At 39.2% G+C, this 15,431-nt stretch overlaps 1 protein-coding gene across 1 annotated transcript in view; it reads right to left on the reverse strand.

Annotated features, from left to right (window-relative positions):
- Nucleotides 1–15,431, reverse strand: part of tsnare1 (T-SNARE Domain Containing 1) — a 269,991-nt gene that overhangs the window by 110,991 nt on the left and 143,569 nt on the right. The window contains exons 5-8 of the mRNA XM_034115670.1: nt 13,730–13,820; nt 13,548–13,622; nt 13,265–13,318; nt 4,274–4,429 (exon numbers count right to left, since the gene is read on the reverse strand). Coding sequence (XP_033971561.1) covers nt 4,274–4,429; nt 13,265–13,318; nt 13,548–13,622; nt 13,730–13,820 — 376 coding nt within the window. The remainder of the gene's footprint in view (nt 1–4,273; nt 4,430–13,264; nt 13,319–13,547; nt 13,623–13,729; nt 13,821–15,431) is intronic.

The following is a 15,431-nucleotide window of genomic DNA, read 5'->3' on the forward strand; positions in this document are numbered from 1 at the left end:
TTTTTTCTTTCTACTGAACCAGGTGTTGTATTCAGATTGCCCTTGAAAGCCGTCCTCTGTTATGCCGAGTTTTTTTATGAATTCATTTTTGATGAAATGATCTCCTGTGCCAACGCATATAAAGTGCAGCTGGAAGGTGACGGTGTAAAAGGGGATTGTAAATGTGTAAAAGTGCTGCGAAGGACAGAAACAAATGTTCTCCATATCTCCTGTAAGAAGGATAATATGTCCACAAATTCAATTACAAACAGCCCAGGACAGCTATTAGTTCCATGATTTTTAAACATTATATTTTTTGTGGAATAATTTGCTTATCTATGATGATATTAACAATCAATAATGAGTTCTTATCGGAAGTTGTGTTCGGACAAATCGATCCACTGGTGTGACTCTCTTAGTTAGCAGTGGCAATAGCAACACTAGTATTGTTATGAAGGCTGTAAATAGACTTTCGCTAAATATATATTAATGACGTTGATAGATATTTTGCAGCTGCTTGGACTCGTTCTTTTTGCAATTGTTATTACCAACACTGGTTTTCGTTTTCACCTTGTGAGTCTGTGAGCCAATGTTTGACACTATAGATACACGTGAGAATAACTGAATACTTAATGTCAAGACCGATGTTGTCTCAGTAAGAACTCCAGAAGTTGGGGGGGTAGGCAGTTGGGTAAAAGTCCATTGGAGCCATCTGGCGTTGTGGCTGGTGTGACCACATGGCAAGATGGCCTCTAGTTTTTATATTAAAAAAGAGAAAAATAAGGCTTTCTTTTTTTGTTCGATGAGGGGATATTTAATAGGTTCAAGATATAACATATTCTCATGAACAAACAGGATCTATACATAAGCATTAGCCTGGGTGATTTAGGGATTAAGTGCCTTGCTCAAGGGCATCTCGGCATCAGGAGTATCAGGAGGTGAACTTGCACCTGTCCAGATGGAGCTCCGGTTTCCAAGCCAATGCGACATGTACTGAGATGTATTGATTTTTGCACATTAAAATATTCAAACATTTTAAAATAAAGCAAAGGTTAATGTAGAACATGAGCCAATCATTTGGGAAAGCGGTAATAAATACAATGTAAGCATATCTTTTATATCAAATGCATATAAGACAGCGAATGAAAAACATGAGTCTAGGGTGAAAATGTAACCGATGGGGCACAATTAGGAGAATATAATTCAGGGGAAATTATCCATACAACAGCATCGTTTTGTGCATTCATTTTTGTAGGATTCCAATAATGTCACATTTATCAGAACAATGGTTTCACCTGTGGCTTCTCCTGTGTTTCCCCTGGTAAAAAAACATTTGCTCATTCTGGTGCGCCAATCCCACCTCCACCTGTGTCCAATACACAGTATACATGATCACTAGGTGCCCATAACTGCCTTCAAAATAAAAGCATACAGAATTACTTTAACTAACAAAAGAAATGACAATAAATAAAAATTAATTTAATATAAACAAAAACAGCTAGAAAATAAATGTCTAATAAAAATATAGCTCCAACAATGAGTAAAATCTATCCAGTGTCCAGAACCTCAACTGGCATGAAATGTAATTCATATTCTCCCTCCTCTCAACACCTGAATTCTTTGGAACTCAAAAAAAGGTTGAAATCCACTGAAGCTATTTTATGCAGCCAGGAAGCCTTGGCATAGTTCACACGTACATCCGTCTCCTAGGACGGCAAAATGAACCTCCGAACACACCGGACCTTTTCCCGGGAGTCAGGGGGCTAATAATGATGACAGACTCTGGGCTCTCTTTGTCCTCTGGGAGGGAGAATGTGAGGGAAAGTGAGGTGTACTCACATCAAACATGGCTGATATATGAAAAGATGAGGTGGGGTGTTCGGATGGCAAGTACAGAGGCGATGAGGGTGGTATAGAGGTGAAAAAGCACATTGTCAGATACGATCACTCTCCCAAAAGGAACCACATCAAGCCCCTCAGCACCTGCCTGAGCGCTGACTGTGACATTTATACATGCTGCTATGACTAAAGCGCGACCAGACAACCCTGTCTGAACACCAAACATCTGACTGGCCCATCTTGGCGGCTGCGCTGAAATTAAGCTGCCATTCCTGCCGCCGCTCTTTCACTGTGTGTCACCCTGTGGGAGAGATTGATGCTCTCCCTTTTCTCCTCTCCTATTCAGCTCCTTTGGTGGGATTAGGCGATTTGAAACGTTGATGAAGTTCAGACAGCTACAAATGGGCACACAGATACATCTTCATTATGCCAGGGAGTGCTCCTAAAACATTATCATTAGTCTTCAAACCTCAAAAGCTGGCCTGCCAAATATAGGCTGTCATTTTAAAAGCAGCCCCGTGTGTCTGGCTCCTGTCTGCTGCCATTCAGCCATATGGATCTGAGATGGGTGATGACGTTTTACAATATGTCTTAAAAAGTTTCACCAGTAGATTTTTGCATAAATGGAGTGGCATGTTCAATAAACTCAAGACAGAAGGAGTGCAGCGAGGCCATACACATCCAAATGTGTTCCCACGGGGGAAGGAATGGACTGTCCCTCCTAAAATACAAACATTTAAAAGGCTGTATTATGATCATGATGCTTTAAACAGCCACATCTGCCTCTCTCATTAAACCTGTAATCACTCACTGAATTATCTCTCATTCACATCCCGTCTTCTAGAAATACTATAATAAAGTTGTTTTCCAAATTACATTATGCTGTTAAACTTCATCATCACAGTGTTATATTTCCTGATAAAAATGTTTTTCCGGTTTGTACATTTATGTCCCACACATGATTCAGGTAGGTGGTGTCTGCAGTTGGTTTGCATCCCATGTGGGGTTAGGCTAACACAACCAGAGCTGGTGGTTCAATGTCCATAGCCTCAAAGCAGCTATAATGGATATGTTTACAACAACAATTTATGTTAATGATTTTGTGACCATGTAAAGGGTTCTCTTATGGTGATGAGACTGCAGATATCACCTGCTTTACAGAGCGTTCTTCCTGAGATTCTTCCCTAGCTGCTAGCTGTCTATGGCCAGCATCAATTCAGCCTCTTCGCTCTTTTTATTAGCTGAGAGCTGGACTGTGGTGTCAGCTTCATAACCATGAGTGATATTACAAGGACTACATTGTATGATCTATGGTTTCATCTTATTGTTAAGCTGCAATGCCCTCGACTGTTTTGATGTTTTGATACACTTTGAACACTCTCATTATTTTTTCGCAGGAATCATTTGTCTGTGTAAAATCCACTCTACACTACCTACTCAGCGCCAACCGGCAAACAGACGCAGTAGGTGCTAGCTGGAGAACCTAGCTGAGCCTTCAGCTTGTAAAGAGTTATAATTTTGGAGTGATTAAAGTGAGATAATATCAGACTTACATTTATTAGGTGGACACAAACTCAACTCGAACTGATTGATAATGCTGTCCCAAAAGTACTTGAAGCGTAAATATGCACATATTTGCTAAGGGTTTTCTATATTTTAACTTAAGAGATGATGATATGTCTTAGTTGTGTTTGCAACTGCTTTTTGCTGAAAAAACATTTCAGTCTGCAACTCAGGTGGTTGTTTTAGAACTGGAATATCTATGTTTGGCAGTGGGTAAGAACTGATGCCTCGCAGCAAGAGGAGATGAGCCCTGCTTCTCTCTGCATGGGGAAGTGCATGTTGGCACCTAATCCCTCCTTTTCATACTGCATAAATCAGAAATCATCAGAAATCGGTATCCAATAAGTTACTTAAAAAAATGTATGTTTACAGTAGTTAACAGAATGGTGAATTCATTCATGCTGGTTTCAAAATGAAGTCGGGAAACATTATGATTCCATACACACTTCGCCCAGGTAAGAGAACAAACACGTCTATATAAGCACCTTAGTAATTGGGTAGCATTCAATATCCTGCAGCAGTATGGGGGTACTGTGACAAAATATTAATAAGCTTTTGGAGGTGGGAGAAGTAGACGGAGCCTGTCGGAGTTTCTACTTACTAACTTGGCATGTGTGCGCCTCCTGAGAGGCTAATTTTGAAGAAAACAAATACTTGGTATGTTTTCCTTTTTTTGCTTCTTCTTTGGAGACTATGTTGTACATTTAAATGTCCATGGATTCTTATTTGTTTGTGTATACAACTAAAGGCTGTGCACAGGCAAACACAGGTTTTCATTTCTTATCTGAGACAGCTTAGTAAATGGGGCCCTCAAAGAATACAGGCTTATAATCACAGGAAGTCAGTAACGCTAACATGATGTAAGAAGACTGCAGGATGACAGTGTTCTTACTTCGATCTGCAGCAGGGCCTCCTCTCTTTGGTGAAGTACCTCCACGTCCTCCTCACTGATCTCAGACAGGAAAGCTTGAGCCCCTCCATCTGAACCCACTGCTTCTCCAAACAGAGAAACCTCCTCGATCTGCTCAGTGGACTGGGTCTGAGGACTCTGTAAGAGCACACAAACAAATTACATTATAATATATAGTCCTGTTACTATGGTAGCAGATACAGTCTGACAGAGAGTGGTACCACCAGCACACTGTGGCCCCATTCCAATTCACAGAAAGGAACCAGGAATACTTTTTCAGACCTCTAGTCGCAATGGATGTACGTAATCCAGAGGCTATTGTAAATTGAAAAAGTTAGATGAGTAGTCAATTGCAGTCAGTGTTATTTTTCTTTAATGTTTATCTAAATACTCATTATACATTTACTAATTTAAATGTTTCCTCTCTATATGTCAGCACCACTTGAGTCAAAGGGAAAATATTTTACTTTTAATTTCACTAAATTTATTATTAAGAACCTAACATGATCAGCTACAATATGAAGTGCTCACAAACCCCATACATGTGACCTTCAGTAGTCACAACCTAACATTTGTGAAGAGTAAAGCCTCAGGAAGTGCTTGTTTTTTTAAATACTTAATTTCTCCAACATGAAACTGGCTATTATTCTTCTATGAAGGTTATTAATGTTCTTTTTCTTTACCATTTCTTGTTAAAGTAGGGCATAGCTGTAGCCACCACAGCAGTGACAGAAATAGTCTATGTTTTCCATCATATTAGCCTTTGTTCAGAATCAGAATCAGAATACCTGTATTAGTACCACAGAGGGGAAATGTACGTTGTTACAGCAGAAAAACAGCCAAAGACAGCTTAATGTTACGTAGTAACACAATGGGAAGATCAAACCAAACCATGTTCACTTTTGGAATTAAAGAACTGACAACTCAATAAAGTTGAATGTACATTTGCCAATTAGTGATATTTGAAGAGCTAACAGAGTTAGCTAACAGCAGAGAATGTAGCTGAGACTGAGGATGTTAGTCCATAAAACTCATTACATGTGCAAACAATAGTTAGAGGAAGGCCGGGTTGAATTTTTTGCATTGCTAATGTGTTCCCCCTCGGTTTGGCTGACTACACAGCTAATTCATGGCGGAGGGGTCAGAGCGGGTCAGAACACGTGGACCAATCGGGGCTGAGTCACAGGGCTGTGTCTACTGGCCACAATCTGACTCACCGCTCCACAACAAACTCTGCAACATCGTGCTCCCTCCTCCACATGCATACCCTACGCAAATGATCTTGAATATATTAAAACATCACACAGATGGCACAGACTCTCAAGACAATCCTGCTGCTCAAGTTCACATTGTGCTGGAAAGTTCACACAGTTCCTCAAGTTCTCTGCTGTTCGTTCTCGTTCCACTCTGATGAAGTGAATCCAAAGACGTGGGTGGAAAGCAGTCAATAACATTTGCATTGATCTGAAAAATGTTTCTCTAAATGCATATGTATGACATCTGAAAGTCAGGACGCCTCTCACCATTTGCAATCCTTGAAGTGAAAAAGTACAACAGGAAATAGACTCCTACTGCCACGGCTCAGACTACATGTACAATAGTTTTCACAATTTCTTCTCCCACAATGTACTCAGTAGGCAGTGAACTTGCTGTTATGCTTTGAAGGTAGTCAGATTTCAGCCTGTCCTCCTCCAAAAAACGACCAAATAGGTTGATTGTTCAGCAGCTTATTACGACCTATAGTCACGTTTTAAAGTTTAGCACCTCTAGTGGTCGTGTAAGAAACAACAATTTGCGGCATATGCTCCCGTTGATTGCAAACGCTCCGGAGGGTCGTTTATTCACAAATAACACTCTCTGGAAAGTCCTAAATTGTAGAATAATTTGGCCATTAAAATACTTTTTGATTAGATTTCTAGCGAGAAGTATATTGTACTGTTAGAATCCACGTCCAGTGGATGTGTAGGATCTATAGTTTGATAGATATTACGAAGATTATTTGAGGTCTCGCCAGGAGAACGTTAATATACTACGTCTTTCCGCAGCGTCCATGTAAAGTTGGCGACAACCCTCACGGGGTGAAAACAGTATTTCCGGTCTCGAAGTTTTCATAATAAAACCGGAAGTATTCCCCTCACTGTCAAATGATTACACAGTGATATATCTGCATTACTCATCCACTAAAAAACATCAGTTTATCCTTGTTAATTACACAACATTGATTGGTTTAAATTGTGTTCAATGCTTTTGTGTTTTTAACCTTCGATTCGGAGAAACAAATAGTTTTTTGGGAGTTTAGGATGGCCGAAGACACTACACTACCCATAATCCTCAGCTATCATTTGGGACTACAACATCCGCTTTGCTTTACAAACCCCGTGATTAGTCTTCAAGCTCTGTGATTGGATGTTGGAGTGGCAGTGCGCCAAGGTTACGCCGAGCGTCAAGCAGCTCTTTGAAATGGAATGAAACCACGGCAGACTATCCAAAACTGGACTCGAACGGGTCCAGCTCCCCCCCCCCAGAACTACACATGCTGGCTATTGTGTTTCGCAACATGTTCTATGGCACGTCTCTACTGGGAATTGTAGTTTGAAAAGACGTTTTTTTCGTATTTCCCATAATTAGAAGTTGTCAGTATTAAACTGTGTACACTGGTGTTATCAAATTTAAAACATATAATTAATAAATGGGTGAAAATTGCTTGTGTCCATAATGGGCAGCATTAATATACCCACATGATAGCTAAGGTCAGAAGAGCTTTATTTAACAGCTGGTCTTATGACTGTGACCCCTCCTGTTGTTCATTGATAAGCCTTGAAACATGCACTTGTCAAGGTTCAGAGGCACATTTTGCAAATATGGCAGTATCTAAGATAAGATAAGATAAGATAATATATACTTTATTGATCCCAAGTTGGGAAATGTTTTTGTTACAGCAGCATGTACAACATGCAATGTATTATACTTTGTTCTACTCCACTACAATTCAGAGGTTAACCTGGTATTTTTACTCCACTACATTTATTTTAGTTACTTTGCAGATTCTGATTAATGATGTGAAATATAAACAACCCTTAAATCAGACTTTAGTTACACCTGAGTAAAATTAAGGGAAGGTGATTGTCAAGTGCCAAAATAAACTATGCAATATATTGGACGTTAAGTACTTTGTCAGGCTTAATATTTATCTGTAGATACCCCCAACGTTTTTTTCTTATTCAAAAGAAGACCTTAACTTAAAGTATTCTTTAATGTTTAAATAAAGCATTGTGTACATGAATGCCTCAGCTCACTCCCTTCATCTGCTGGACGCTGTCTACCATGGGGCTCTGAGGTTCATAACCAACTGTAAACCCCTCACACACCATTGCACGCTGTACTCTTTAGTCAACTGGACATCATTATCAATGCGCAGATCACTGCACTGGTACAAACTCATCTATACCGCTATGCTTGGACTGCTGCCCCTCTACATATCCACTTACATATCACACAAACAGTACAGCTGTATACGATCTCAAAATTACATCACTCTGTCCGTCCCCTCAGTACGCACGGTGCTTGGGAAAAAAGCCATATCATACTCTGCCCCCTCGACCTGGAACACACTTCAGCAGGAACTTAAGCTGACCAGTTTGATACCCATCACTTATTTTAAACTAATTTTAAAAAAGCTGGAGAAATCATCTGTGGGTGTTTGCACCTGCTATATCTGACTACTGTATGGATTTCAATGACTACTTTTTTTACGATGTTGTATTTTAGTGTTGCCTCTGTGTTTAGTGTCCTGTCTGTCTGTAACTTTGTGTGGTAGTGTTACCACTGACAGGTCTCTCTTGGAAATGAGACCTTGTGTCTCAATGAGATTTTACACCTGTATAAATATAAAAAAAAGCCTTATTAGTTTGTCTGTTTTGCACATCCTCCTATTAATATCTTTGGACGTCCTCCACTAGCTGTTTTATTGTAGAGATCACTACAGTATCTTCTTGATATTTTCTATTCTATATTTCTATCATTGACCTTCTACTTTCCCCCTATTTTGTATGTAGGCTACTCTTAATATTTAAATGTTTTCATCAAATATAACATATTCAATAAAAAAATGCAATAACGTGCTTTAACCACTAGGGGGTGCGGGTTAAAAAACTGTCAAGTTTACAGTGTTAACACAATAAATTATACTTTATGAAGATGTTACAAATAACACACAGCATACAATGCCATAATAACTTTGTATTATTAGTGTAGGACACTTATGTATGTATAACATCTGAAGATGTGTAGTTTTATTCATGTTTTCACATAATTTTACAGGATATTGCTATATTATTTCACATATTGTAGTTCTACCCCTTAATATCTGAGGTATATCCGTTATTTAACAGTAAGCTATTGAAATTCTGATTCCATAGATGTGTCTCCCATCACCCAAAACCCCTGACTATTCTCTCAACTCAGTATTTATATTCTTTAATTCAAAGAAAATCAGTAATATCTTTAAAAACTACAAGTCCTTTTCTATCAGCTGTGCACCATTATGGTGTAAATATAACCTATCTACCAATTGGATCAAATATAAAAGTCAGCCGAATTACTATTGATACTGCAAGGAGATGTATTGTGTGAAGAGAAATTGAAGATGTTGTTTAATTGCTGATATATTTATGATCCACGTAACGTATTCAGTTTCGGTGGCAGTTCTTCCAGTTTGTCCAAAGGTCTTCTATTCAGGGCTCTATAAATAAAGAACTACGGCAGATGTGTAATATTGAATGCAGCCGAACCGTGTATTACAAAGTAGGGATGCCAGCGATTATTCAATTTTTCGAATATTCGTTACAGTCTCCATAATCGAAGATTATTTTTAAAATTCGATTTTATTTATATATTTTTTTATTATTATTTATGTTTTTCTTTTTTTTCCTGGCTTAGTTTCAACCAAAATATAGACTAATGCTCATAATAGTAATAGTATTAATAATTGTAAATGGCCATTGGTCACACCACCAGTTTGTTTTACTGTAAACTTGGAGGAAGCCAGCAGCGCAGGCTGCGCAGAGTGCAGACTGCTGCTGCTGCCTGCTGCAGCCTGCTACAGCCTGCTACACACCGACCCCGCCCCCCCCCCCTTCTCCGTCACACGTGCGATTGATTTATTGGCGACATACAGAACAGTGAGAACAACACAACTAAAGAGGAACAAAGCGGCACGTTCAAAGAAGAGTTCCTCGTGGAACTACTTCGAACTGACAAGTGCAAATTAAGTAAAATGCAAGCTCTGCGAAAATACTTTTTGTTTTTTCTCTCCCGCGCGGGGGGCGGCGAATAATCGATTAATATTCGCCAGGGCTGTCCGATTTTCGAATTTGATCATGGTCAGTTTCTGGCATCCCTATTACAATGCCGTTATGTGATGACTTTCAAAGAAAAAAGCAAGCACTCTCGGAATAAAGTATTATTATTATTATTATTTTTTTTTTCGGATTTCACATCGCATAAACACCATATCCCAACGTGCATTTTGGCTAAAACTTCCAATCACCGAGCTTCAACGATAGCTGAGGATTATGGGTAGTTCGATGTTTTAGCCTATCAAAACATCAGAAATGTGTCTCTCAGAATCGAAAGGGAAAAATCTATGGGAAAAACACAAAAGCAGTGTACACAATTTAAACCAATTAATGTTGTGTAATTAACAAGGATAAACTGATGTGTTTTAGTGGATGAGTACGGCAGATATCACTGTGAAATCATTTGACAGTGAGGGGAATACGGTTTTATTATGAAAACTTCGAGACCGGAAATACTGTTTTCACCCCGTGAGGGTTGACGCTAACTTTACATTGACGCTGCCGTCAATACATTACCTTTAGCTGACGCTTTTATCCAAAGCGACTTACAATAAGTGCATTCGACCAAGAAGATACAAACTTGAAGAAAACAGAATCATATAAGTAACAAAGGACTGGCTTTAGATAAGCCAGTCCTTTGTTAGTATATAAGTGCTTTGTTAGTCATTTTATTGCTCGAAGTGGAGTCGAAAGAGATGAGTTTTCAGTCTGCGCCGGAAGATGTGTAAGCTTTCTGCTGTCCTGATGTCAATGGGGAGCTCATTCCACCATTTTGGAGCCAGGATAGCAAACCCACGTGTTGTTGCTGATGGGAACTTGGGTCCCCCTCGCAGTGTGGGTGCATTGAGCCGTTTGGCTGATGCAGAGCGGAGTGCACGTGCTGGGGTGTATGGTTTAACCATGTCCTGGATGTAGGAAGGGCCAGATCCATTCACAGCATGGTACGCAAGTGCCAGTGTCTTGAAGTGGATTCTAGCAGTTACTGGAAGCCAGTGAAGGGAGCGGAGGAGCGGTGTGGTGTGGGGGGAGAATGTAGGAAGGTTGCCATAAATTGTTGTTTCTTACACAACCACTAGAGGTGCTAAACTTTAAAAGGTGACTATAGGTCGTAATAAGCTGCTGAACAATCAACCTATTTGGTCGTTTTTTGGAGGAGGACAGGCTGGAAGGTCTTTATAACAGTAGCCAACACTTTCTTAGAAAACAAACACATGAAATAACTAATGAAACAAAACAAATTAAGAAATTGTGAATAACCTGACTCAAATTGTCAAACGCATTTGCAGTCACTGATCTTGTAGAGCAGGGGTGCCCAACCTTTTTTGAACCGAGAGCTACTTTTAAAGTTGCCAGTCTGCCGAGATCTACCAGTCCAAATAGAGATGCGTAGCCCTTACTGACAGCCGACTACCAGGTAAATACACACTTCTACTTGTATAAAACTGACCTTTGTACGATTAATACTTCATAAAATACTGCAGATCCTTTATCTTACCTCTTTCTAATCTACACACATACAAGTATTTAACTGAAGTTACACAACAGTGTTGTTGATACAGAGTTGGAGTTTATTCACACGTCACATACTGGTAATGTTTTCAAGAAACATTGAACAGTGCTGCCACATATGACACAGGAAAAAAAGAAAAGACACTGAACCCTTTCTTTGCCATTATATAAAAATAGTGTTGCTACAAAAGTATAAATTAGGCTTACTAATAAGACAACTCAGATCTGAAGCTACACAGGAATCTGCTGCCAAAGTGCAATAAAAAAGACAGAATTAATAGAATCAAACCCTTTTTTTGTTGCATTTTAGTAGAGCATAAAAAGAAATGCCTTTAAAATAGGATGCAAGCAATACTAGTTTCTTAACCTGAATTGATAATAGACTATAATCAATTTAAGTTTGCATTCTTATACCATTTTGTACAATAATTATAATGAATAAGTTCAAACAAACTAAAACTTACAGCTGATTAATAACGGTATCTAACTTGAGTTTTTATTATATCAAAAACCTGTTGAAATGCTACTGTTATTTTTACTGTCCCCAAAAAGCGTGTCCACAGCCTCCAGGAATGCTTCTTTCACAACTTCGCCGTCTTTGAAAGACTTCATGTGTTTGGCAAGAACGTGCCTGACACGATAAGATGCTATGGTAGCAGCCTTGCTCTTGTTGTTGGGCCTGGTGAAAATGGACTGCTGTGCATTTAGCTGTCCTTTCAGGTCCCTCACCTTTTGGGAGCGTAGGGCAGAATCAGGAGGGAATTCCGTCTCGTAGCGTTTGTGCACTGTTTTGAAATGCCGCTCCTAAATTACCCTTCTTCGATAAAGCCACGCTCGCATTGCAGATGAGACAGATGGACTTTGAATTGGAATAGATACAAACATAATCATCCTCCCACTCGGAGTGAAAATGATATATTTTGGGCTTTTTTGCTTCTGCCATAATTGCGGTCTTGTGTGTGTGCGGACTGTCACTCCTGTTGCCACGGACAACTTCAGCGAACTAGTGCCCACTGCCCACCAGCCACGCCCGACACATGGGGTCACGCCAATCACAAAGCTTTGATGCGTTCAAGTGCATTATTCTGGCACAGGAAGATTATGATCGACTGGTTGGGCACCCCTGTTGTAGAGTAATGGATTTGCTTTATGGTTTTCACTCTCTTTGGTTCATTTGTTATTTTTTCAATTCACTAGGTGCATCTATATCATCATAAAATAGTGTGTGTGAGCTTAACTGTGTGTATTCAACTAACAGGGGCATGTCTTATTTTATTTCTGCTTTTTTAAGTAAGTAAGTAAGTAAAACTTTATTTATATAGCACCCTTCTCAACACGAATGTACAAGTGCTTTACATACAGTACACAATACACAATACAACTATAAAATGTGCAATAAAAGGCATAAAACACAGCAAGTAAAGGATAGGATAAAACACCAATGAAAAAAAGCTACATACTACAGTTTTTAAACTGTAGTATGTGCTCATGTGTTTCATTGGTCTACTGCCTGAATATGCTATTCCATGGTAGTATTCATATTTAACCTCTATTTTGTAGAACAGTTCAAACATAGTGTGCACCTAAATATTTAAATATCACCCATAGCACGTGAAAACCAGAAGCTGAAAGTAAATCCATAAATGCCATTTGTCAACACACTCTCTTGTATAGTCTTCTGTACAGACCTGCATACAGCACATTTTATAATTATGTTTCATTTGTTCTACTGCAATCCCTAATAAAATATCAATACGTTTTGTTTTAGATGATCTTGTATTAGTATTAAAAATAAGGATTAATTTAAATCAGTTCTGCATTAAATAATGATTCACTTTTTGTTTACCAGCCTATACTTCTGTTATTTCAATAATAACAGTAAAAAATAAACTATTGCCAGTAAGCAGTTTAGTTTCCGATAAGAACGGCAGTGCTCGGAGTCAGATGTGAAGAATGGAGTCGCTGTAATATTAGTGAGACACTACACAGAGCTTCAAAGAGCTCTTGTGAGGAAGCAATCGAGCAGGGAAATGCCATCTGGTCATCCAGCTCTTTTTTGAATGACAGTGAAACAAAGGGCAGATTTTCACCCCCCATATCAGCTCACCTTCTTGTCTCTCTGTGCTGGAGGCAGCAGGGCCCTTGAACGCTCCGCAATTTTCTGAGAGAAGAGCAAATAAAGAGACAGGGTCAAGAAGAGTGTTTTGTTTTTCCACTTTTAAAGAGGTCAGACATTGTTTATTTGCATGTAAATGTGTGTGTAGCAATTAAGATATGAAAAAGTTAGTGTCAATGGGGCACCTCTATCTATGAATTTGTCATAAATAAACATTCATTGACCATGCAAATGCACTTATGAAATAAATAAATAATATTTCATGAGGAATTACCTTCTGCAGATCCCCGTAGCGCTGCACAGACTCTGAGAGTTCAGTCTTTAGTCTAGTCAGGTGCAGACGGTCTTGCTGTGCAACAAAAACAAGATTAGCCTCAATTAGCCCAAATGTTGTTTCATCCTCTGTTTATTCTTCAAAACGAAAGGGAATGAGGGTGGAAAAGGAGCATAAAATACCCGTGAAGAGCTGCTGATTATATCAGAGAGCTGTTTGATGAGTTGGCTGGTAGTGGTGATCACTTTGTTGGTTTGTTGCTGCATGGAGTGTCTGGGAAAAAGATTGGAAGGAATACAGGGTGAGATAAATGTGAAAAAGAGAGAAAGCAAGAAAAACATCAAATTAAATGAGACACGAAAATATTTTAATACAAAAGTTCAGGTTCAGGTTATTTATTTTACCTATAAGTAGATTCGGTTTGCAGATAAAAAGAAGGAAGAAGCTTATTATAGAGCTGGATAACCGCTGTAACCGTCTGCTACGTTTAACTTTGGCTTACCAATCAATCTGCTGGACCTCTTTATGATCTGAGTGACAGAGTTTCTGCTCTTTAAAGGCAGGTTACCAAACCATGACATTAAAGAAAAATACAGAATTGACTATAAAAGCACGATAAAACATGATCATCATGGTTTTGTCGATGTTAAAATAGGACAGTTTCCTAAGTCAATACAAACGCTGGCGATCCGTTTGGCAAACAGCTTCACAATTTGCTTCAAAGCTCAATTCAGAGTCAATAATTGTCCCGAGATATTTGTAAGATTGCACAAGTTCTGTCTGGTTCTTGATGGACAATATTGATGGAGTTATTTGTTTAGCATAGTAACTTTCTGCTACTGTGACAGCCTTTTTAAACAGCATAACATTGACATTTCAAAAATAGTTTCACAAATGTTCCTTCTGATGCTAGATTATTGTTACCTATTGAAGAAATGTGGAAAATTGTCCTTTGAAACATTTGAATTTATCCCAGTTTTTCACCCCTCAGTGGTCATCTTTTAAAACTAACGGTCCACCTATATAACCCCAGGACAAGTTGTTGTTTCCAATTTTCCGTGAGCAGAGATGGGGTCGTTACTAAAAAAAAGTAATATATTACATATTACATATTACTTTAAAAAAAAGTAATATATTACACTACTTCGTTACTCTCTACATAAAGTAACACGTTACTTTACTCGTTACTTTACTCGCAGGGCCGGCCCGCCCCTCCCTACAGGCAGATCACGCAGACTGCTAAAGTTTCAAATGTTCTCTTTAGTTCAGTTTCCATTGTCGCATAAGACTGATCCAGATAGCTCTGACTATGGCTGTCCTCTGTCTCCTGCTATCTGTATTTTGCGCAGTATATCTCTGAACGATACGATGGTGATTCCACTGTGCAAATGGGCAACATTACCTCTACTATGAAGGATGCTACAAGCCTGTCCATCTCTGCTTTGGTTACCGGTCCTCCAAATTCAAATTGTTGCTGCTTCGGAGTCGGCGGTGGCGCTCTCACAACATCCTCACTCTGGGTTCGGGGGTCCTTAACTATTAGCTTCACCTTAGCATGTGTTCTTTGCAGGTGTTTGTTGAGGTTTGACGTGGTGTTTGCAGCAGTGTATAACAGCTTCTGGCCTGGACACAGTTTGCACCTCACCGTCACATTCCTGTCTATTCTTCGGACAAACTCAAAATAATGGGCATACCTCCACCCCTCGAAAGTTATCGCTGACTCAGCCATGTTTATGCAGCACTGCACGTGGAGATGTGGACGCGCAAGTCGCGCAGATTACGTACATATAAACCTGCGGCGGAAACCCCTCTTGTCTGTCAGTGTGATTATGACTGATTTTATAAAAGTAACGAAGTAACGCGTGTCGGGGCAATGTTAGTAAC

The sequence above is a fragment of the Trematomus bernacchii genome, unplaced genomic scaffold, assembly GCF_902827165.1.
Source record: "Trematomus bernacchii unplaced genomic scaffold, fTreBer1.1, whole genome shotgun sequence".
Classification (NCBI taxonomy): domain Eukaryota; kingdom Metazoa; phylum Chordata; class Actinopteri; order Perciformes; family Nototheniidae; genus Trematomus; species Trematomus bernacchii.